This window comes from Salmo salar, chromosome 10, assembly GCF_965601325.2.
Source record: "Salmo salar chromosome 10, fSalSal1, whole genome shotgun sequence".
NCBI lineage: Eukaryota > Metazoa > Chordata > Actinopteri > Salmoniformes > Salmonidae > Salmo > Salmo salar.
In genome coordinates, this window is record NC_138300.1 from 110,479,880 (window position 1) to 110,505,023 (window position 25,144).

Here is a 25,144-nt window from a genome sequence, read left to right on the forward strand (position 1 = left end):
TTGTCAGTTTCAGGTGCATTTGATACAGTATTTGACACAAACAGACGCCTATTCTAAGTAACTCTTTATTGTCATATAAAAACAAATTTCCCGATCATACACGAGTGACATTTATGCTGCATTCAGACAATGAACCATTTCTAGGGTGAAAGTTTGTCATAGTTGGCACATGATTACAGTTCACCTTTTGTCAAGTGCTTTTTGTCAATGATATGATGACCACATAAGAGAAGCATTCAAAATTATAGAAAGTGCTCCGTAGTTAACCTCTTACCAAAGTTGTATAATAAAAAACACCACTCGCTCTCTTACCCAGCTACGAACTTAGTAACAGTGCAACAAAATGTATGGCTATTCTTTAAATGTGAGTCCTTCACCTGCTAGAACACAATAATATCCCTTCTACCATTACGTACTGTAATTCAAATAGAAAGGCCAGAACAACAAAAAATGGCTATGCTCTCGGATTGGCTTTCATTCTGGCGTGAGAACTCTTGCATTGGCACAGTTGGTAGTATTTGTTGAACAGGACCTGGGAGTGGCAGTGTACAGTAAACTGGTTTTCTAGTTGAACATGAGAAAACGAGATAGGGATTAAGTTCTGCTTTCTCAAAGATCATAAAAAAACCTGCATGCAAATGAGTCAACAGAGGACATGGGTACTGTGTGATTTGCCTAGTATGGTGCTGTTAGCTTGGCTTGATGTGGCGTAGCTTACACAGTACGGTCTTATTCATTTAGCATGGTGCCTTATCTCAGTATTACCATAGCCCAGTAACAGTTGGATCTTTCCACCAATTCGGTGCCTTTTGAGAAGTGTAACTTGCTATAAAAAAATGTCTGTTCTCCTAATTTTAACATTCTGTCATAAAGAGCACACATTCAACTTAATAAAAAACACATTTTCCCATCTCGAGGTTAAATTAAAAAAATTACTAGAGCCTGTTAAATGCCAAATAAAGTAACAGGGTTGACTGTAGCAGGGTTGACGATTTCATCTTAAATCAGCCATAAATCCCCTTGTGACAGGGGGAATGGAAGCTTGTTGTGTACAACAGGGAGGGGCAATTGAATGCAAGCTTCTATCTGTATATCTATGGGTAACAGGGTTGACGTGTTATGCTCCACCTTCTCAGTTTTCTGCCACTAAACACCAGCAAATGGCCAAGAAGAGTAGAACCAGCTCACTTGCTTTTACACTATGATTTGACAGTTAGATGTTCAATGTTTCTTTTGAAAAAACTATAAAGGAATGGTTTCAATATATTAAAACAACATTTCAGATCACGTAACATGGTTGACATTAAAATGAGGGACTGATGTAAGTAAATAACTAATCAGATTCAATGAATAATCATTTTTAGAAATGCCTTTGTCAAAGCAACAAAATAACTAGGGCTTTACCATGATGGTGAAAACTTGAGACATTTTGGGGTTAAATGGGTTGAATCTTCCTAGAAGTCACAGAAGGTGCATGTAGGGACATGTCAAAATTCTGAGTTTTGGCACTTTAGCAAGTCTTCGTTCATGTAAAAAATCTGATTGAATTCTCCATGTGGTCTATATTAAAAGTCACTTTATTTAATATAAAAGGCTTTTAAAATTCAATATTGGTGCACAAAGGGATGCAAAAGGCACTAATTTCATGGAACGACCCAGTACATTATTTGGCTGTGGTCTAGAGCTGAAATAGAGACCAGAGGTCACATTATCTCCTGACCCAAACCATACAGTGCTGTCTCAGATACTATCTTTTCACATTGACCTTTCCAGCACAGTTCTAGCAACTACTGTGCAGTGAATGTGTAACCACTGACCAGGCAAGCACTGTACGGCTCAGCTTGGCTAAGCCTGGCTCAGCTCGGCAGTGTGAAAAGGGTCTCTGTGCTGTGGTCACTCTCCCTGGGTGCCGCTGGCCTCGGTCTTTACGGCCTCCACCAGGAAGCTGAGCTCATTGCACAGAGTCTCGTGGCGGTAGGCCATGCGGATCTGAGCCACATTGGTCCGTCTGATGTCGTTTCCCTCCGGCCCGTCCTGCAGGTAGTTGGGCCCCAGGAAGTGCTTCTTTTCCTGGCAGAAGTAAAGGGAGGAGTAAAGGGGGATATGTGTCACCTCTGTGACACAGCACACTGAGGCATACTCAGGAATTACATGAGGAGGGGGATGGCTACGTAAATCACTTATGAGGTGACGTCATGGTGTGTTCTCCTGAACTGTTGGCATGAGCGTAATTTTAAGGAGGTTGAAGACATCTGTCATAGTCAGCAGGCCAGGCATTACTAGTGTTTACCACAACACTACAATTTATTAAGCAGTTCTATTTACCAAGTATTTTGTGTTGTTTACTGTACCTGATGAGACAGACCACTCTGCAGCACACTGTTCCTGGCGATCTCACATGTGTCACAGGTGCTTAGCTTCCACAGCTGGGCTGCAATGGCATATTCCTCCATCAAGGCCTCCTGCAGCATGGACAAACAGACGGGGGAGTTTTCCCAAAGCTTCTTTGCTAACGTGCTATTTTATTTCACACACAGAAGATTGACCGTCAAACATTGATTTTACAATTGTTACTCTCTTGCGGCTGGGTTGGATAGATATAAAACATTATGGTGATAGCTTCATCTTGCCTTCTGGTGGGCTAGTTGTAACTTCTGCCACATTGCTTACACCTATCCAATCCTTTTAGATCTATCTACTGAAGAGCCCAGTGACCTTGGTGTAGTGGAACTGCATGGGGTCGTCGGTGGACAGGGACACACACAGGCCTTTCTGGAGGAACTCCTTGAGAGGGTTTTTGGAGTACTCCAGGAACAGGCTGTTGTTGCTCAGAGGAGACATGGCGATGGGGACCTGGGCCAGGTAGTACAGGTACTGCAGCACAGGACTCTGGGGAAGGAGAGAGATGGAGAGATGTCAACACTCCCTTTGTCTTGGCCATGACCCATGTCCTTGATGAAATGGCATCACTACTAAAATGTCAGCTTCACTGTCAAGTTCCAGGGAAAGCTTTCCCAAACCTCATTCTTTGATTCTGCAATTATAGGTTTTGATTTACTGACCAACCCTTAACATAACAGTCAGGTATGATAAAGCCTTCAATAGACAGATGTAACAGATCCCAGATAAATCTGATTACTTCATGATTTGGATGATCAATCGTGCAAATATTCTGACTGTAGACTAAAAGTTTACAAAAACACGTAGATCTGTCTGCAAAGACACAGGTTGTTTTTGGTGTACTCGTTTCCACTGAAAGTAGAAATGTAGCTGAGTAAGCAGCTGATTTGTCATGTGTCATCCCAGACATTGGGAACTGAACAGGATGGAGCTGCGTTGATCAATAATGTCCTTTTGACATAAAGATCCTGATGAAATGTGGAATAAATCAGTTCTCAGTCAGTGGGCTGTCTGACTTTTTGGATAAAAAAAAGTTTCTGTAGAAAGCAAGCAAGCAATTTTGGCCGTTTTGGAGATTTGAAATGGATTGGAACAGAAGGGAAACGCTTCCATTCCCACTGAAAGCTGTGGCTCAGCACCGCATTCAAAGATTATAATCCCTGTTACATGTAATCAGTTACTACCCAATCTTGGCCATTTCATAGGTAATGATTAGGGGTCAGAGTTGAGGTGTAGGACCTTCTTTAGGTTGAGGCCATGGGAGATGTTGTCGGCCGTGAGGAAGGCAGAGACCAGGTGGGTGATGGACCCGGCCTCGCCACAGTGGGGCCGGAACTGGAAGGTATTGAGGCCTCGTTCCCTGAGGGAAAACAAACAATGACGCGTCACATTACATAAAGACAAAGAAGACATATTTATGTAACAGTAGGACAAATAAATATATATTATACCGTATATTGCTGAGTCTACCTTTAATCATAGCATGTAGGCAACACATGGGAATACTATCAGTACATGTTTACTTGACACCCTGGTCCGGAGCATGGACTTACTTCCTCAGGTTGTTGAGCACCATGATGTTGGCGTACATGTAGAAGAGGTAGTAACTGTAGGGTGGGTTTTCGCCTGAGGTCCACTCCTCAGGTTTGGGGCTCTTGTAGGAGAACATGTGGTCGCTGTGCTTGGACTCATCATCCACACTGTCAAACCCAGTTACCTACAGGACAGGAGTTGTGGATCTGAGCATGTGCCATAGCTGGTGCACGGGAGATATTCTGGCACAAAATGTCTGACATGCATGATGCTAGACCCAGGAGGATGCTACCTATTGGTGGTGGTGGAAGTAGTGAGTTACTCTCATACACTGTAAGATGCTTTGAGACCCAGGGGAAAGTACTACTGTATAAATGCAATCTAATATCAACATTTTGATTATTAGGATGAATGTGAATTATAGCTCTTTCACCAACATTTCTGACTTGTAGAACCAGTCTGATAAAGTTTAGCCACCCTGCCGTGTGTTGTAAATACGCACATATTTCAAGAAAACGTGCATCTCCTTGTTCTTTTGTGGATTGACTGTAGCCTTGAACAGTGGGAGGAAAATATTTTCCAGCAGCTTGGCGTAGTTTGGTATTATGTTCTTCGACTTGAAAATGTCACTGCAAGACAAAACGATACATTTGTGAAACGGATACCTTTAGACATGTAATTTGCTTGATCACTGTACGACTGATGATGGATTCAGTTCAACTGTTGACTGATTTGATAATAATGACCACTGCCTTTATTTGTACAAGTAGCAGCGCCATTCCTTCTAGCCTTTGTGTGTCTTATACACCTGCCATTCATTGGTATGTGCAAACAAGAGCTGGTAATCAACGGGGTCAAAGTTAAATAACAGCTTTTAAAAAGGGACCATCACCCTGGTTTACAATGTAACATGTCACATTTTATACCTGTCCACTGCCATGGAACAATTACAAGTAGTGTAGTCTTACAAAGACCATTACGGTTGAAGCATTATAGTGTCACTAGTCTTAAAATCAGCATTGAGAGCAGCATTGCCTTTATCTTAATTTTGTCCAGCTTCTGTGCCAGGTTTGGATGTGTATAATTCTTCTATCCATGGCACTTACTAGATCCTGGGCACCTGGATGACCCAGCGCATATTGGGGGAGTGCACCTTGTGCAGGATGAACCATGAGGCCAGGCTCTCCCACTCGTCAGGGGAGCGGCCGTAGATGGACATACGGGGCTCTGCGTGCTGGTACTTACTCTCCTCCAGCTCATGGGCCACTTCCTGTTATAGAGGAAGTGAATAGCAGGATGTTAGAGATGTCCATGATAGTGAAGTTGTGGATAAGTTGACGCTATACCTTGATGATGCGAGCAAAGTATTCCCCTTTGATGAAGTTGTCTGTTTTCAGGTAAATCTCTCGGAGTTCGCTGGCTCCCACTGGGTTGTACTTGGAGTTGAACTTGTCAAAGCGGTGGAATGTTTGCCTTCCCTAAGAGAGTAAACACCATTCTCAGAGAAACTGCTGCCAAGTTACATGGAACCTACTGCCAAACTGCAATTGTTTACAGACTTAATTCTGAAAATTCATATGTGCATTATAAAGGTGCTATAAACTGCTTATGAACAGTTTAATCGTGAAGCAGGATAGGTGTTTTAAATGTGTTAAGTTGATGTAACCTATAAACTGTAATAACCTAAATACTGTCCAATATTATTTCAAGCATTAGAACATTAAGTGTTTTGGGAACATTCTTACAGCGTGAACATCCAGGGAGTCCACAGTGAGGTCATAGGGGTCCATGGTCAGGGTGTCAAACACCTGTTTCAAGGTAAGCTTTTTGCCCCCCTTCTCCAGCACCACTCGGTCCGCCTCGGTCTTGTAGGTGGTCTGGATGAACTTCAGCAGGTGCTTTTGGTTCATGCAAGCAGCTGCGTGGATGTGAGTGTCTACCTGCATGTATGAGGAAACATAAGCCGGAAAAAATGTGTCAGCTTGTTCTAAAGCACAGCTTGAGTCAGTGAAATGTAATCATGGGAGTTTTTCAAACCTATTTATTTGTATTACACCTTAGATTCTATATATCACCAACCTTCCTGACGTTATAGAAGTCTCTGTGAGGAACACGTTTCAGCTCCTTCAGCTCAGCCATCTCATTCAGCATCTCATGCAGATAGAACTTGGAGGCCATGAAGTTCAGTCGTCTGTGGCAGTAGGTTTTCCTGTGAGAAGAATGATATTAGATGATATTACAAACACCGTAATAGATGGGTCATTGAGAATTGGGCAACAGTCAGCGTGAGGTGGTGATGTGGGCGGTGGGGTGCTCACGTAGGCCCGTCGGCGATCATGGCGAGGACATGGCTGAGGTCAATGGCGAAGGTCTCCAGGTCAGGGTAGGGCAGGCTGCGGGGCTGCTGCTGCTTCAGGGCCTCTGCGTCATTGTACACATACACAATACCGTCCTTCATCTGCAATGCGTAGTTCAGATCATCAGGGATGCCCTCCGTAGTGTATGGGTCCTCCCCCTCTTGAGGGCAGGGGCACATGTCTGCAGAGGACAGGATTAGATAGGTGAACAGAGGGGAGACAGAGGAAACAGCTTAAGAAGAATCTGAGTGTCTCGAGTGGAGTTACTTTTCCTTTGGGTCCTTTTCGAAAGCTTGAGCTCAGAAGTAATCAAGGCAAAGCTGTTTCTAGAGCACTTTGATCCAAAGTCCTACACTGTAGGACTTGTTAGATTGATGAGCAGGTATTGGTATGTGGTTGATGCCCGGCTGTGTACAGTTTGATTTTCTACCTGGCAAGATCTCATCCTCCACGTTCCACTTCTGGTTCTCAGCGCTGCGGAGGAACTGGGCGGTGGTCCTGGGGAAGCGGTGGTAGGCCAGCCTGGAGTACTTCTCCCTGATAAACAGGGCTTTAATCAGGGTCTTGGCTGCCTGCTCATAGTCCTCCACTGTGATCTGGGAAAAACACGTGTTGACAAGACCATAGGCATTAGAAATGGCCAGCCCATGCCTTGATATAACTTTTCAGTCATTGCATGTAGTAGGAAATGATTTGTGATGTGATTAAATGATGAATGAATATATTATTGTATAATGCCCCTTACCCCTGCACAATAGTCTCCGCTAATGGTGACCCTCTGGAACTCTAGGGAGTTCTCTGTGATACAGTGGGAGCCAGGGGCGAACAGAGGGGCGACTACAGACAAAGCCCACTCTGGACTAATGTTGAGGGAACTGGGGAACTGCTGAGATAATGACTGGGAACGCTTCATTTTGAAACTCTTCTTCCTGGAGAGACCAACATCATACAAGTCGATAGGTGGAAAATGCAGACGCTACGCCGACTCCTATTGAAAATCAAGTGAGGTCAACTCCTTTTTAACTCCATGACGTTCAAGTCACTTGAGGAAAATTAACCTCACTGACAAAAAGTCAGCAATTTAATTGAAGTTAATTTGACTTGAACGGAATCAAACTGACAATTAGACCCCGTGAATTGATTTGTGCCCTCTGACCTTTTAGTGCTCTCCTCAGAGTACTGCTCGGCGATCTCCTTGAGCATCTCTCGCTCCCGGACCTGGTTCATGCCGATGGGACAGTCCTCGGACACCGTGTACATGGACAGGGAATCCTTGGTGTCCTCCTCCTTCAGCGCCGAGGCATACACCTTCTCTGCCAGCAGACGCACTGACTCATCCACCTCGCTCAGCAAGACCTTGGGGAACTGACGCGGCATCTCTACTGAAACAGAGGAACACACAGGAGCTTTTATTATGCAGGATTGATCGAGCATACTGTATACATGAAATATACTGTCCTTGTTTTAGGTTTAACACACATGGTTGTGACATATGCTCAATGTCCTTAAAATGGATTTATAAACGACTTATAAATGAAGACTGTTGGTATGATTATCTTGTTGATTACAGTCATATTTTCACTCTTTTGGTTCAAGTATATGAACTAATACTGCTGTTATGGAAATCAAAACATCTTAGGAGAGGCAATAAATACAAGTACAGCATGCTGAATCTGAGAGCATGGTGTACTGGGGACACGTGTCCTTGTGTACGAGTCCTTGTCTTCTGTTTTTATGTGCCTTCATTTGCTGCCAGTGTCATAATCATGTTACAGTGAACACAACTATTCACCAACTAGGTCAACTAGATACATTGTCACCATTGCGCTCCTGGGTTGTAGGTCACTCATTGAGTATGAAGAGGAAAATCGTTCAGCCACCCAGTCTCTCTGTGTCCAATTATCTAAGTGACTATATATATTTTGTTTATAAATCATTTTAGAAAATGGCATTAATAATGTATTGAAAGGTCCAGTGCAGCTGTTTGTATATCAACATCAAAACATTTCTGTGTGACAATTATGTACCTTACTGTAATAGTTTTCCATGAAAATCGATAAAAAATGTATTTTTAGCCAAAAAAATATTTTTCAAGCAATAATTTTGCTAGGACTGTCTGTGGTCTGAGTGGGGAGGGGAAAACAAAAAACTAGCTGTTATTGGCAGAGAGGTTTGGAACTCTCCTTGTTATTGGTCTATTAACCAATTTACCAACTGGTAATGCCACCAGGCAAGCCGAAACTCCCGCCCATGGTAACAGGCTGATTTAAACCAACCACTATCAGGAAATAACACTGATCACACTTTTACAGTTTTAGTTTCATCAGCTGTTGTACAATATGATACAAAACAGGAAAAACATATGTTGTAGTGTATGTGGACGCCCCTTAAAATTAGTGGATTCTTCTATTTCAGTCACACCCCTTTCTGACAGGTGTATCAAATCGAGCACACCACCATGCAATCTCCATAGACAAAAATTGCCAGTAGAATGGCCGTACTGAAGAGCTCAGTGACTTTCACGATGGCACCATCATAGGATGCCACCTATCCAACAAGTCAGTTCGTCAAATTTATGTCCTGCTAGAGCTTCCCCGGTCAACTGTAAGTGCTGTTATTGTGAAGTGGAAATGTCTAGGAGCAACAATGGCTCAGCCGCGAAGCGGTAGGCAACACAAGCTCACAGAACGCGACCACCAAGTGCTGAAGCACATAGCGTGTAAAAATCATTTGTCCTCAGTAGCAACACTCACTACCGAGTTCCAAACTGCCTCTGGAAGCAACGTCAGCACAAGAACTGTTCGTCGAGAGCTTCATGCATTGGGTTCCCATGGCCGAGGAGCCGCACACAAGCCTAAGATCACCATGCGCAATGCCAAACGTCAGCTGGAGTGGTGTAAAGCGCTCTGCCATTGGACTCTGGAGCAGTGGAAACGCATTCTCTGGAGTGATGAATCACACTTCACCATCTGGCAGTCTGACGGACTAATCTGGGTTTGGCGGATGCCAGGAGAACGCTACCTGCCCGAATGCATAGTGCCAACAGTAAAGTTTGGTGGAGGAGGAATAATGGGCTGTTTTTCATGGTTCGGGCTAGGCCCCTTAGTTCCAGTGAAGGGAAGTCAATGCTACAGCATACAATGACATTCTAGAACAAAGCTTCTAAATTTGTGGCAAAAGTTTGATGAAGGCCCTTTCCTGTTTCAGCATGACAATACCCCCGTGCACAAAGAGAGGTCCATACAGAAATGGTTTGTTGAGATCGGTGTAGAAGAACTTGACTGGCCTGCACAGAGCCCTGACCTCAACCCCATCAAACACCTTTAGGATAAATCGGCACGCCGACTGCGAGCCAAGCCTAATCGCCCAACATCAGTGCCCCCACCTCACTAATGCTGTTGTGGCTGAATGGAAGCAAATCCCTGCAGCAATGTTCCAACATCTAGGGGAAAGCCTTCCCAGAAGAGTGGAGGCTGTTATAGCAGCAAACGGGGGACCAACTCCATATTAATGCCCATGATTTTGGAGTGAGATGTTTGACGAGCAGGTGTCCACATACTTTTGATCATGTAGTGTAATTTTAACTGCACTGGGCCTTAAAGGTTGAGTGTGCATAAAAACATACAAGTGTGAGGAGGTGTGTGACACATAGTAGGATATGTCAATATATAAAGTGTTTATGAACTTATGGCTGATCATGGAAATATGAATACCGCACAGGATGCAAAAACAATATATATATTTTGGAATATGGACCAGATTGGGGAACTGCCTCCCTACTCCCCCCAACAAAAAACAAATATACCGCTATTAGGGCAACAATTAAGAAGTTTAAAACCATTGGAATAATGGTAAACTTGCCTGGTATTGGATAATAAAAGCCTTTATTAAGAGCATCCAACCAATGTAAACACCTGGAGTTTGCTAAACGGCATTGGTACTTGGATAAGAACTGGGTGTTATGGTCAGATGAGATGAAAATATAGCTATTTGGCATGCACACTAGCGGTGGGTTTGGCCTCAAAAGAAGAATGCATATGCAGAAAATAACCTCATACCTACTGTAAAATATGGTGGTGGATCTTTGATGTTATGGGTCTGTTTTGCTTCCATTGTTTCTGAGGCCCTTGTTAAGGTCAACGGCATCATGTGAACTCTACCATGTACTAGGATATTTTTGCCAAAAACCTGGTTGCATCTAGCCGGAGGCTGAAATTTGGCCACAAGTGGATCTTCCAGCAAGAAAATAACCCCAAGCACAAATCAAAAATGGTTAATTGACCACAAAATAAACATTTTGAAATGGCCATCTATGTCTCCGGACTTGAACCCCATTGAAAACCTGTGGTTTGAATTAAAGAGGGCAGTCCATAAGCGCAGACAGACAGATATCAAGGATCTGGAAAGATTCTGTATTGAGGAATGGTCTAAGATCCTTCCCAATGTGTTCTCTGATCTCATAAAACATTTTTGGAAAAGTCTCAGTGCCGTTATCCTAACAAGGGGAGGGTGCCGGAGTATTGAAAACAGGGGTGCCAATAATTTTAACACCTATTTTTTTAGATTGTATTATTATTCTCCTTCTCTGAGCAATTGTTTTAGAATATAATATTATTATTGTCCCCTTTTATTGCATTGACAATATACTGTAGCTCAGTATTTGTATTATTTTATACAGTCGTTTTAGCGCATCTTTATCAAGGGTGCCAATCATTTTGGATGTGACTACATACAACACAGTCAACAACAGTGTATATTTTAGCTGAGTTTTAATGATAGCAAAAAAACGGTGTCATTTATTAAGTGTTTTACTTGCTGTCATGATTTAGTTGTTGACTTTGTATCCGTGTATCACGTATACTCCCTCACCCGGGGCTCGAAGTCATCAAGCTGCTCAGTGTTACGCACACCTGTCACCATCTTTACACACATCAGCACCTCATCAGACTCACCTGGACTCAATCACCTGCCTGATTACCTTCCCTATAAATGTCACTCCCTTTGGTTCCTTCCCCAGGTGTTATTGTTTCTGTTCCAGTGTTCATGTCTGTACGCTACCTGTGTTTTTTGTTTTGGTCTATGTTCATTTATTTATTAAATACGCTCCCTGAACTTGCTTCCCGACTCCCAGCGTACATGTTACACTGTGAGGAAGGTCAATGCCTCTACACACCATAACATAGAATCCAAACACACATCATCATCAAACTGTCACCTTATCCTAACTGATTTCTATTTCCTCTGAAAATGCCCCTTTCTCTGCGTTTGGCTATTGTCACAGTCTTTTCTTGCACATAGGAAGTGCTCTATCCCGTAGATCCTGACCCTCAAAGTTCCCCAAGCCATAGGCATTCAATAACCTCTGCCTTTCACATAACGTCCATCATCACACAACACAACAAGATGGTCAGAAGGTAGCTTTATCGCTCACTCTTACCTTCTGCAGTCATCCTGGCTCTCTGGCTCTGAGTGACGAGTCTGTATTCCCCAGTGGTGACTCTCTGTCTCTCTTGTGAATCTCTTTCTATGACTGTGTTGTTCACTACTATGATGCAGGTGTGGCTCCCTGTTGTGACTGTCTTGGTCTCTGTTTTGACTGTAGTCTCTACAGTGGGGGAAAAAAGTATTTGATCCCCTGCTGATTTTGTACGTTTGCCCACTGACAAAGAAATGATCAGTCTATAATTTTAATGGTAGGTTTATTTGAACAGTGAGAGACAGAATAACAACAAAAATAAAACGCATGTCAAAAATTTTATAAAATGATTTGCATTTTAATGAGGGAAATAAGTATTTGACCCCTTTGCAAAACATGACTTTGTACTTGGTGGCAAAACCCTTGTTGACAATCACAGAGGTCAGACGTTTCTTGTAGTTGGCCACCAGTTTTGCACACATCTCAGGAGGGATTTTGTCCCACTCCTCTTTGCAGATCTTCTCCAAGTCATTATGGTTTCGAGGCTGACGTTTGGCAACTCGAACCTTCAGCTCCCTCCACAGATTTTCTATGGGATTAAGGTCTGGAGACTGGCTAGGCCACTCCAGGACCTTAATGTGCATCTTCTTGAGCCACTCCTTTGTTGCCTTGGCCGTGTGTTTTGGTCATTGTCATGCTGGAATGCCCATCCACGACCCATTTTTAATGCCCTGGCTGAGGGAAGGAGGTTCTCACCCAAGATTTGATGGTACATGGCCCCGTCCATCGTCCCTTTGATGCGGTGAAGTTGTCCTGTCCCCATAGCAGAAAAACACCCCCAAAGCATAATGTTTCCACCTCCATGTTTGACGGTGGGGATGGTGTTCTTGGGGTCATAGGCAGCATTCCTCCTCCTCCAAACACGGCGAGTTGAGTTGATGCCAAAGAGCTCCATTTTGGTCTCATCTGACCACAACACTTTCACCCAGTTGTCCTCTGAGTCATTCAGATGTTCATTGGCAAACTTCAGACGGGCATGTATATGTGCTTTCTTGAGCAGGGGGACCTTGCGGGCGCTGCAGGATTTCAGTCCTTCACGGCGTAGTGTGTTACCAATTGTTTTCTTGGTGACTATGGTCCCAGCTGCCTTGAGATAATTGACAAGATCCTCCCGTGTAGTTCTGGGCTGATTCCTCACCGTTCTCATGATCATTGCAACTCCACGAGGTGAGATCTTGCATGGAGCCCCAGGCAGAGGGATATTGACAGTTCTTTTGTGTTTCTTCCATCTGCGAATAATCGCACCAAATGTTGTGACCTTCTCACCAAGCTGCTTGGCGATGGTCTTGTAGCCCATTCCAGCCTTGTGTAGGTCTACAATCTTGTCCCTGACATCCTTGGAGAGCTCTTTGGTCTTGGCCATGGTGGAGAGTTTGGAATCTGATTGATTGATTGCTTCTGTGGACAGGTGTCTTTTTTACAGGTAACAAGCTGAGATTAGGAGCACTCCCTTTAAGAGTGTGCTCCTAATCTCAGCTCGTTACCTGTATAAAAGACACCTGGGAGCCAGAAATCTTTCTGATTGAGAGGGGATCAAATACTTATTTCCCTCATTAAAATGCTAATCAATTTATAACATTTTTGACATGCGTTTTTTCTGGATTTATTTGTTGTTATTCTGTTTCACTGTTCAAATAAACCTACCATTAAAATTATAGACTGATCATTTCTTTGTCAGTGGGCAAACGTACAAAATCAGCAGGGGATCAAATACTTTTTTCCCCCACTGTAACTGCTTGTTGTGACTGTCTTGGTCTCCGTTTTGACTGTAGTCTCTAACTGCTTGTTGTGACTGTCTTGGTCTCTGTTTTGACAGTAGTCTCTAACTGCTTGTTGTGACTGTCTTGGTCTCTGTTTTGACAGTAGTCTCTAACTGCTTGTTGTGACTGTCTTGGTCTCTGTTTTGACTGTAGTCTCTAACTGCTTGTTGTGACTGTCTTGGTCTCTGTTTTGACAGTAGTCTCTAACTGCTTGTTGTGACTGTCTTGGTCTCTGTTTTCACTGTAGTCTCTAACTGCTTGTTGTGACTGTCTTGGTCTCTGTTTTGACTGTAGTCTCTAACTGCTTGTTGTGACTGTCGTGGTCTCGGTTTTGACTGTAATCTCTAATTGCCTCTGTCTCTTCAGTGTGATACAGTGTCTTTATCTCTTTTAGTGTGTCTTTCTCTGGCTTTGCTCAGTTGTTTATCAACTCCTGTCTCTGTATGAGGCAGCTGGTTGTTGCTGTCATGAGTACCCTTCTCCCTCTGTATTTCAGGAAACTGGGAGCATCATGGAGACTGGGCCAGCTAATCCAAGCTGTGTATGTCACAACTGGCTCTCAGCACGGGGGGTGAGGCAGTGACTTACTGTAGTATGGGGTGATGGCTTCTTGACCACCCACAACGCACTGTAACAAGGGGAACAGGAGAGCAGAGGACATAATGCTTTCTTGAATAGATCATAACTGGCAGGAGGCAACCTCTTTGCCTTTGATCTTCTAGCCATGTCCTTGAGGGAGGCAAGCAAGATGCTCTGCTAAACGACAAAGAGAAAACACATGCTTGTCTGTCTGTACCAGCTGCCTCTACTAAAAGCCATACCCAGAACTGGGCCCTGCCTGCCTGCCAGGAGCATAGCAACCACACCCTTTACTGTGTTGGCCAGACAACTCAGATTAAACAGGTTTCCATAATCCAGAACAGGACCAAGAATACAAGTACCTGACAGAATAAAATGTGCTGTGCCCAGTAGAGCTAATGGCAATGTATGGAACACTCTGTCCCTGAAACATTGTGCCATACTGAATGAAACACACTGAAACAGCCAGGACACAATGTTGCAGTAAACTGCATACATTCCCAACCCCATATACTTTGATAGACCTTGACGTAAGATACCAGGCATAGAGTACCGAATCCTGTTTGCAGTGAGTGGCCTAGTGTCCGCCTTTACCCTTACTATACGCTGGGTGTCAACAGACAAGCTTTCCCCCCAAGCCCTTACATAAGCAAACATAATGTAATCCAACAGCAGTATGCTGAATCACCAGGGTGACAAATGCCAGGAACTATTTTTGCTGTGTAATAATAACACTAGTCCACTGACAGGGAATGGAAAGGGTCTGGAACAAGACAGCTAGAGGGCAGTTCAAAATATGTAAATCATCTCCAGTCAAAACATGCAAAACCCCCCAAAAATGTAGACACACAGGCCTACTACTTACTCCAAAGTGTAATAAAGCTGAGAAGGTGGTAGATACAGTAAGTTGTGCATTGTTTACCTGTTCAGTGTTGTGTCCTGTTGCTACAGAATCAGATGAGTGGAGTGTGTGGTGCTCTCGGGGGACTAGTTCTATTTATTTGTATTTCTTTACAGCTGAGCTGCATCTCCTGGCCTCTCCTTTCTTTGCAGGAAAAAAATTGGGAGAAACTTGACTCAGCCTGGGAAGTGTTGCTGTAGTACATGCCCATCCCACAGAGCTCTGTGTATGTGTGTCAGTCCTGTCTTGTCTTGCCCTCCCCAGACACAAAACTACTTCCCCATCTTTCACTCACACTCCGAGCCACATATAACCACAACCTCTCTCAAGTTACTGTTATGCTTGAGTAACTTTGGCATTGCAATTGTATTATGTAACACCTCTTATGAATTATTGTGAAGACAGACCAGACAGACATCATACAAATGGTAGTCAGAGTCAATCATGACTCTGTTGTGTGTGAAAGCACACAAAACACACCTTAGGCTTAACGTAGGCATGGGCTCTGTAGGCTTAAGCTCACTTGATAAACCAGCTCCTGCGTAACAGTATGGTGATAGCGAGGCCTCTAAATTTAGGAAAGAGAAGGTATCTTACACCATTCAGCAGAAATAAGAGAACCAGCTCCCTTATTATCAACAGCAACTCAGTTATAGAGGAAGTGTTTACAGACATACTATATGGAGTGTTGGTACAGAGGCTATGCACTCTTTAAAGGCCTGGCATGTGACAATCTCTCCAATTTGTTGCTCTCTCTGTGATGAAAAAAGCTGAAGTTACATGCAGTAGTACCACATCCAACCTGGCATGTGTCACATTTTGTGGGTAACTCATACCACATACCATATTTCCTCTATCAAGACATACTAATGTAGTAATATCCCCAAATGAAATACAATGTTACACCCAAGCTTGCGGTGCTGCACATGATTATGAGTGTATGTGTATCAACTCAATCAACACAGTATTGTTCAGTGTAAATGTGTGTGTTTTGTTATTACACCCTGCTGTACAGTGTGTCCAGGACACTCAGGCCCTGTTCTTAGCTCATAAATACTGGTAGAGAACAATGGAATGCCCTGGGCTGCATTCTCACCTCAGAATTCAGATTCTTTTTGGGCAGAGAGTCAAGAAATGTCAGGGCTGGCATGGTATCTGAGGGCAGAGTAGAAGCTGCTACACTAGATTTTCCTTTGCGATCACGTACTTTTGGCCCAGTTGCTGTCTTTCTTGCATTGATATGTGTGTAAAAGTACATGCGAATATGTATGCGTAAAGTGCGTGCAGGTGCGTCTCTGCGTGTGTGAGTGGGTTTCCACTGCACTGCTTACTTTTCCCCAAGTTGTGAGTGGACTTCTGCTTGAATTGGGGCGTGTCTCTTCTCTTCATCTTCTTTAATATCTGGGCCAATTATGCAAAATGTACAGGAAACACCTAAACTGCAGAATACAAGGCAAGATTATAAAACCATGGTTCACAGAGCAGAAAAATAGAACTCACTAGCTAGATTACACTACACTATCATTATCATAAGGCTAAACGCTGGGTCTTTACAATGTTGTAACTGCTATACACTTAGTCATTTAATCATTTGAGGAAAAAATATCAGAATTGGGCTGCCTGTGCAAATGCATCCCACGAGAGACAGAATAAGTGGTTACAGTGCATTCAGAAAGTATTCATACCCCCTGATTTTTTTCAACATTTTTTGTTACAGCCTGAATTGTAAATGGATGAAATTGAGATTTTGTGTCAATGGCCTACACACAATACCCCACACACAATACCCCATAATGTGAAAGTATTTTTTTTATACATTTTTACAAATTGATAAATAATGAAAGCTGAAATGTCTTGAGTCAACAAGTACTCAACCCCTTTATTATGGCAAGCCTAAATAAGTTCAGGAGTAAAAATATAAAGTAAAAAAGAACCAGAACATTTTTTTCAATTTTCGCCTTAAACGACACACCCAGATCTAACTGCCTGTAGCTCAGGACATGAAGCAAGGATGTGCATATTCTTGAAACCATTTGAAAGGAAACACTTTGGAGTTTGTGGAAATGTGAAATTGATGTAGGATAATTTACAGTGAGGGAAAAAAGAATTTGATCCCCTGCTGATTTTGTACGTTTGCCCACTGACAAAGAAATGATGTCACGCCCTGACCTTAATGCTTTGTGTTTCTTTGTTTTGGCCTGGTGTGGCTCTCAATCAGGGACAGCTGTACTTCGTTGTCGCTGATTGTTAGTCATACTTAGGCAGCCTGTTTTCCTTTGGGGTTTGTGGGTAGATATTTTCAGTTTAGTGTTTTGCACCTGACGGAACTGTTCGTTTGTTCTTTTGTTTTGCTTGTTGCTTTAGTGTTCAGTTGAACATTAAAATGACGAACACTTACCACGCTGCATTTTGGTCTGATTTCTCTTCCCCTTCATCCGAGGACGACGAAGACCGATACAGATCTACCCACCATAAGAGGACCAAGCAGCGTGGTAACAAGGAGCAGAGGGTTCAGGATTCGTGGACTTGGGAAGAAATTCTGGATGGAAAGGGACCCTGGAGACAAGCTGGGGAATATCGCCGCCCGAAAGAAGAACTGGAGGCAGCTAAAGCTGAGAGGCGGCGATATGAGGCAAGGCAGCGCAGCAGGCACGAGAGGTAGCCCCCCCCAAAAATTTGGAGGGGCACACGAGAAGTTGGCCTGAGTCAGGAAGGAATACTGAGCCAACTTCCCGTGCTTACAGGAGGCATCGTAGTACTGGTCAGGCACCGTGTTATGTGGTAGAGCGCACGGTATCCCCAGTATGCGTTGAGAGCCCGGTGCGCTACATCCCAGCTCCTAACATCTGACGGGCGAGAGTGGGCATCGAGCCAGGACGGGTTGTGCAGGCCGTGCGCTCCAGACCCCCAGTGTGTCTCCAGGACCCAGTCTATCCTGTGCCTTCGCCTAGAACCAGTCCTCCTGCATGTCTCCCCAGCCTGGTGAGTCCTGTGCCTGCGCCCAGAGCCAGGCCTACTGAAAGGCCCGCCTGTCCGGAGCTGCCAGAGTCGCCCGCCTGTCCGGAGCTGCCAGAGTCGCCCGCCTGTCCGGAGCTGCCAGAGTCGCCCGCCTGTCCGGAGCTGCCAGAGTCGCCCGCCTGTCCGGAGCTGCCAGAGTCGCCCGCCAGCCGGGCACAGCCAGAGTCGCCCGCCAGCCAGGCGCAGCCAGAGTCGCCCGCCAGTCCGGGGCCCGCTGTGAGGGTCCCCAGTCCATGGTCGGCGGCAAGAGATCACTCTCTAGGGGAGCCATTAAAGTGGGGTGAGCCAGCGGTGGAGTGGGGTCTGCGTCGTGCTCCTGAGCCGCCACCACGGGTAGATGCCCACCCGGACCCTCCTCCATAGGTTTAGGTTTTGCGGCCGAAGTCCGCACCTTTGGGGGGGTACTGTCACGCCCTGACCTTAAGAGATCCTTTTATGTCTCTATTTTGGTTGGTCAGGGAGTGAGTTGGGGTGGGCATTCTTGATTTCTCTTCCCCTTCATCAGAGGACGACGAAGACCGTTACAAATGATCAGTCTCCAATTTTAATGGTAGATTTATTTGAACAGTGAGAGACAGAACAACAACAAAAGAATCCAGAAAAACGCATGTCAAAAATGTTATAAATTGATTTGCATTTTAATGAGGGAAATAAGTATTTGACTGCTCTGCAAAACATGACTTAGTACTTGGCAAAACCCTTGTTGGCAAGCACAGAGGTCAGACGTTTCTTGTAGTTGGCCACCAGGTTTGAACACATCTCAGAAGGGATTTTGTCCCACTCCTCTTTGCAGATCTTTTCCAAGTCATTAAGGTTTCAAGGTTTCGAGGCTGACGTTTGGCAACTCGAACCTTCAGCTCCCTCCACAGATTTTCTATGGGATTAAGGTCTGGAGACTGGTTAGGCCACTCCAGGACCTTAATGTGCTTCTTCTTGAGCCACTCCTTTGTTGCCTTGGCCGTGTGTTTTGGGTCATTGCCATGCTGGAATACCCATCCACAACCCATTTTCAATGCCCTGGCTGAGGGAAGGAGGTTCTCACCCAAGATTTGACGGTACATGGCCCCGTCCATCGTCCCTTTGATATGGTGAAGTTGTCCTGTCCCCTTAGCAGAAAAACACCCCCAAAGCATAATGTTTCCACCTCCATGTTTGACGATGGGGATGGTGTTCTTGGGGTCATAGGCAGCATTCCTCCTCCTCCAAACACGGCGAGTTGTGTTGATGCCAAAGAGCTCCATTTTGGTCTCATCTGACCACAACACTTTCACCCAGTTGTCCTCTGAGTCATTCAGATGTTCATTGGCAAACTTCAGACGGGCATGTATATGTGCTTTCTTGAGCAGGGGGACCTTGCGGGCGCTGCAGGATTTCAGTCCTTCACAGGGTAGTGTGTTACCAATTGTTTTCTTGGTGACTATGGTCGCAGCTGCCTTGAGATCATTGACAAGATCCTCCCGTGTAGTTCTGGGCTGATTCCTCACCGTTCTCATGATCATTGCAACTCCACAAGGTGAGATCTTGCATGGAGCCCGAGGCCGAGGGAGATTGACAGTTCTTTTGTGTTTCTTCCATTTGCGAATAATCGCACCAACTGTTGTCACCTTCTCACCAAGCTGCTTGGCGATGGTCTTGTAGCCCATTCCAGCCTTGTGTAGGTCTACAATCTTGTCCCTGACATCCTTGGAGAGCTCTTTGGTCTTGGCCATGGTGGAGAGTTTGGAATCTGATTGATTGATTGCTTCTGTGGACAGGTGTCTTTTTTACAGGTAACAAGCTGAGATTAGGAGCACTCCCTTTAAGAGTGTGCTCCTAATCTCAGCTCGTTACCTGTATAAAAGACACCTGGGAGCCAGAAATCTTTCTGATTGAGAGGGGGTCAAATACTTATTTCCCTCATTAAAATGCAAACCAATTTATAACATTTTTGACATGTGTTTTTCAGGATTTTTGTTTTTGTTCTGTCTCTCCCTGTTTAAATAAACCTACCATTAAAATGATAGACTGTTAATTTCTTTGTCAGTGGGCAAACGTACAAAATCAGCAGGGGATCAAATACTTTCTTCCCTCACTGTAAAGCCCTCCCCCGCCCTCCCTTTGGCAAATCCGACCAAGACGCCATCTTGCTCCTACCGTCTTGCCAGTACAAGGACAAAGTGGGGTCGCAATACAACGGCTCAGACACAAGACGTATGTGGTAGGGTCTACAGGAATTCACAGACTACAAAAAGAAAACCAGCAATGTCATGGACACCAACGTCACGCATCCAGACAAACTAAACACCTTCTTCGACCGCTTTGAGGATAATACAGCTAACAAGGACTGCACCCCCCTCTCCTTCTCCATGGCCGATGTGAATAAAACATTTAAACGTGTTAACCCCGCAAAGCTGCTGGCCCAGACGGCATCCCTAGCCGCGTGTTCAGAGCATGCACAGACCAGCTGGCTGGTGTGTTTACGGACATATTCAATCGCTCCCTATTCCAGTCTGCTGTCCCCACATGCTTCAAGATGGCTACCATTGTTCCTGTACCCAAGAAGGCAAAGATAACTGAACTAAATGACTACCACCCCGTAGCACTCACTTCTGTCATCATGAAGTGCTTTGAGAGACTAGTCAAGGATCATATCACCTCTACCTTACTGGCCACCCTAAACCCACTTCAGTTTGCATACTGCCCAGACGATGCAATCGCCATCACACTGCACACTGCCCCATCCCATCTGGACAAGAGGAATACCTATGTAAGAATGCTGTTCATTGACTACAGCTCAGCATTCAACACCATAGTACCCTCCAAGCTCATCATCAAGCTGGAGTCCCTGGGTCTCAACCCCGCCCTGTGCAATTGGGTCCTGGACTTTCTGATCGGCTGCCCCCAGGTGGTGAAGGTAGGAGACAACATCTCCACTTCGCTGACCCTCAACACTGGGGCCCCACAAGGGTACGTGCTCAGCCCCCTGCTGTACTCCCTGTTTACCCACGACTGCGTGGCCATGCACGCCTCCATCTCAATCATCAAGTTTGCAGAGGACACAACAGTAGTGGGCTTAATTACCAACGACGACGAGACAGCCTACAGGGAGGAGGTGAGGGCACTCAGAGTGTGGTGTCCCGGAAAACAACCTCTCACTCAACGTCAACAAAACAAAGGAGATGATTGTGGACTTCAGGAAACAGCAGAGGGAGCACCCACCTATCCACATCGAAGGGACAGCAGTGGAGAAGGTGGAGAGATTTTAGTTCCACAGTGTACACATCACAGACAAACTGAAATGGTCCACGCATATGTCCTGGAAAGTTGGCTGTTACTTACAACGTCATTCTAGTCACATTAGCGCACGTTAGCAACAGCCGTCCCGGTATAGGGACACCGATCCCGTAGAGGTTATTAACCACTTTAACCCAATGCTGGCACTAAGACCACACTCATGAGCTGTCTAGGGCCATAAGCAAACAAGAAAATGCTCGGCCAGAGGCGGCGCTCCTAGTGGCCGGTAACTTTAATGTAGGAAAACTGAAATCCGTTTTACCTAATTTCTACCAACATGTCACCTGTGCCTCTAGTGGTGAAAAAAACTCTAGATCACTTTTACTCCACACACAGAGATGCATACAAAGCTCTACATCGCCCTCCATTTGGCAAATCTGACCATAACTCTATCCTCTTGAGCAAAAACTCAAACTTATAAGAAATCTAAGGTAACCCGTAGCACTCGACACCGTAGCACTCACGTCTGTAGCCATGAAGTGCTTTGAAAGGCTGGTCATGGCTCACATCAACACCATCATTCAAGACACCCTGGACCCACTCCAATTCATATACCGCCCCAACAGATCCACAGATGATGCAATCTCTATTGCACTCCACACTTCCCTTTCCCACCTTGAAAAAAGGAACACATACGTGAGAATGCACCGTGCCCTCCAAGCTCATCACTAAACTAAGGACCCTGGGATTAAACACCTCACTCTGCATCTTGATCCCGGGCAACACATCTGCCATGCTGACCCTCAACACGGGGGCCCCACGGGCGATCCTGTACTCCCTGTTCACCCACGACTGCATGGCCGCATACAACTCCAGCACCATCATTAAGTTTGCAGACGACACAGTGGTGGTATGCCTGATCCCTGGCGATGATGAGACAGTCTACAGGGAGGAGGTCAGAGACATTGCAGTGTTGAGCAAGGACAACAACCTCTCCCTCAACGTCAGAAAGACAAAGGAGCTGATCGCAGACTACAGGAAATGGAGGGCCGAGCATGCCCCATCCTCGTCGACGGGGCTGTTGTGGAACAGGTCGAGATCTTTGGGACAAGTCTCTGAATGTCCTTGAGTGGCCCAGCCAGAGCCCGGACTTGAACCCGATCGAACATCTCTGGAGAGACCTGAAAATAGCTGTGCAGCGACGCTCCCCATCCAACCTGATGGAGCTTGAGAGGATCTGCAGAGAAGAATGGGCAAAACTCCCCAAATACAGGTGTGTTCCAAGCTTGTAGCGTCATACCCAGAAAGACTCATAGCTGTAATCGCTACCAAAGGTGATTCTAACATGTATTGACTCAGGGGTGTGAATACTTATGTAAATGAGATATTTCTGTATTTCATTCTCAATAAATTTGCAAATAATTCTGAAAACTAAATTATTTTCACACCCTGATCTGTTTCAACTGTCCTTGTGCTTGTCTCCAACCCCCTCCAGGTGTCGCCCATCTTCCCCATTATCCCCTGTGTATTTATACCTGTGTTTTCTGTTTGTCTGTGCCAGTTCGTCTTGTTTGCCAAGTCAACCAGCGTTTTTCTCCTATCTCCTGTTTTTCCCTGTCTCTGTTTTTCTTGTCCTCCTAGTTCTGACCCTTGCCCATCCTGACTCTGTGCCTGGCTGCCTGACCATTCTGCCTGCCCCTGATCTCGAGCCTGCCTACCGCCCTTTAACGTTTTGGACTCTGACCTGGTTATGAACTCTTGCCTGTCCCCGACCTGCCTTTTGCCTACCCCTTGGACTATAATAAATATCAGAGCTCAAACCATCTGCATCTGGGTCTCGCCTTCTGTTGTTATAATTGTATTTAATCAATTTTAAATTCTGGCTGTAACACAACACAAAGTCAAGGGGTATGAATACTTTCTGAATGTACTGTAGTTACCGTAGGTGTGCACACTACATAAACAAAGGTGTATGTATTTATTTGCATGTGTGTTAGGTTTGAAGCTGCTCTTACCTGGTCTGTGTTGTTAAGCAGTGGAGAACACCTCTCTCTCAGCTGCGTTAGACGAATGTGTGTGTGCTAGTGAAATGAGCAGGCACACAGCTAGTTAATCCCTTCACTGCTGGCTGGGAAACGAAAATCACCAGTTTATGCAAATAATTGCACCATGAAGTGAAACTGTAAAATAACAAAAGTTATGATTCAATAAGAGTGATACACTTTTGACTACATGTAGCCCAACTAAACCTAACTTTCCTGAGAGTATGATGGAAAGTGTTTAAACATCCGTAAGCCAACTTCCTTATATGCTTTTTTTCTCTCTCTTTATTTTGTCTTTCTTGAACCAGTTCTGAAGCTATTTATACACCGCATATTGATTGGTCATAACTTCCTCATACACATCTATAGAGAGAAACTGGGTGCAATGCATGACTGAATTTACAGTGCAATGTTAATGTTGATCTCTGTGAGTTTTTGCGCTGCCCCCATATAATTGTCTACAGAAATTTGGTATCCAGTCAAATCAAATTCTATTTGTCACATGTACTGTGAAATGCTTACTTACTAGCTCTTAACCGACAATGCAGTTCAAGAAATAGAATTAAGAAAATATTTACTGAATAAACTAAAGTAAAAAAAATTATAAAAAGTAACACAATAAAATTACAGTAATGAGGCTGTATAGAGGTACAGGTTAGTTGAGGTAATTTGTACATGTAGGTACGTGCAAAGTGACTATGCATAGATAATAAACAGCGAGTAGCAGCAGTGTAAAAACAAAAGGGGGGGGGGGGGGGGCAAAGTAAATAATCCGGATGGCCATTGGATTAATTGTTCAGCAGCCTTATGGCTTGGGGATAGAAGCTGTTAAGGAGGCTTTTGGTTCTAGACTTGGTGCTCCGTTACTGCTTGCCGTGCGGTAGCAGAGAGAAGAGTCTATGACTTCGGTGACTGGAGTCTTTGACAAGTTTTTGGGCCTACCCTTTGTAGTGCCTTACGGTGAGATGCAGAGTAGTTGCCATACCAGGCGGTGATGCAACCGGTCAGGATGCTCTCGATGGTCCAGCTGTAGAAGTTTTGGAGGATTTGGGGACCCATGCCAAATCTTTTTAGTCTCCTGAGGGGGAAAAGGTGTTGCTGTGCCCTCTCCACGACTGTCTTGGTGTGTTTGGACCGTGATAGTTCGTTGGTGATGTGGACCTTAAAACTCTCGACCCGCTCCACTACAGCCCCATCGATGTTAATGGGGACCTATTCGGCCCTCCCTTTCCTGTAGTCCACAATCAGCTCCTTCGTCTTGCTCACGTTGAGGGAGAGGTTGTAAACTTGAGCAATGCCTCAATAATGCTCATAAGCTCAGAGCTTTGGTGGAGCAAATATGTTTCATAGTGGACCTCAGACAACAATACATAAGTTGCCCAAAAAAGTATTTATCATGATGGACTGAAAAGCCAAGGGATCATCATCTATTAACGTATTGTCCTTACGACCAATTGAAGTCCTTCATTTGTCATAGTATCATTTCCTCCTGCTACCTTTACTGTAATTGTCATTTGAAACCATATCAGCCTGAAGATGACCATGTCAGAGCGGGTATTAGATTTTCTTCAATTTAGATAATTGAGAATGTGAGAAAGTTCAGATGGTGTTAAAGGTACAAAGTGTTCTAATAGTATGTGTGCACTGCAGTCTGCTCCTCCCTGCTTTCCAACCTCCTGTCCATACCTTTAGTGCCTCCTGTGGGATATAATGTGTTGTTACAGCGGGATAGGTCCTGACGGAACTCATTTCAAATACTGTAGTACAAATTGTTGTGGGGAAATGTGAGACTATGGTGTGTCTGATGTGCCTCCTCCGGGTTAATAAGAATTTGAATTGGATCTTTTCTTAGTCCAGTCAGCACT

General features: G+C 44.7%; 1 protein-coding gene across 6 annotated transcripts; it reads right to left on the reverse strand.

Moving 5' to 3' along the window:
* Positions 1–49: 49 nt before the first annotated feature.
* LOC106561496 (AMP deaminase 3) lies at positions 50–23,570 on the reverse strand. Of its 6 annotated transcripts, none has more exons than XM_082957373.1 (16): positions 23,253–23,570; positions 16,338–16,440; positions 7,447–7,669; positions 7,036–7,219; positions 6,721–6,886; positions 6,252–6,471; positions 6,013–6,142; positions 5,679–5,873; positions 5,280–5,411; positions 5,040–5,203; positions 4,436–4,562; positions 3,954–4,117; positions 3,640–3,760; positions 2,716–2,889; positions 2,352–2,462; positions 50–2,070 (listed from the first exon to the last, which is right to left on the reverse strand). In XM_082957373.1, the coding sequence occupies exons 2-16, from the start codon at positions 16,393–16,395 to the stop codon at positions 1,894–1,896; spliced, it is 2,346 nt and encodes a 781-aa protein (XP_082813499.1). In that variant the 5' UTR covers positions 16,396–16,440; positions 23,253–23,570; the 3' UTR covers positions 50–1,893. The 6 variants fall into 6 exon arrangements, with proteins under 6 accessions (XP_082813499.1, XP_082813498.1, XP_013981012.1 ...); XM_082957372.1 differs by having other exon boundaries at positions 7,447–7,672; XM_014125537.3 differs by having other exon boundaries at positions 16,338–16,445.
* Between the last annotated feature and the right edge of the window lie 1,574 nt (positions 23,571–25,144).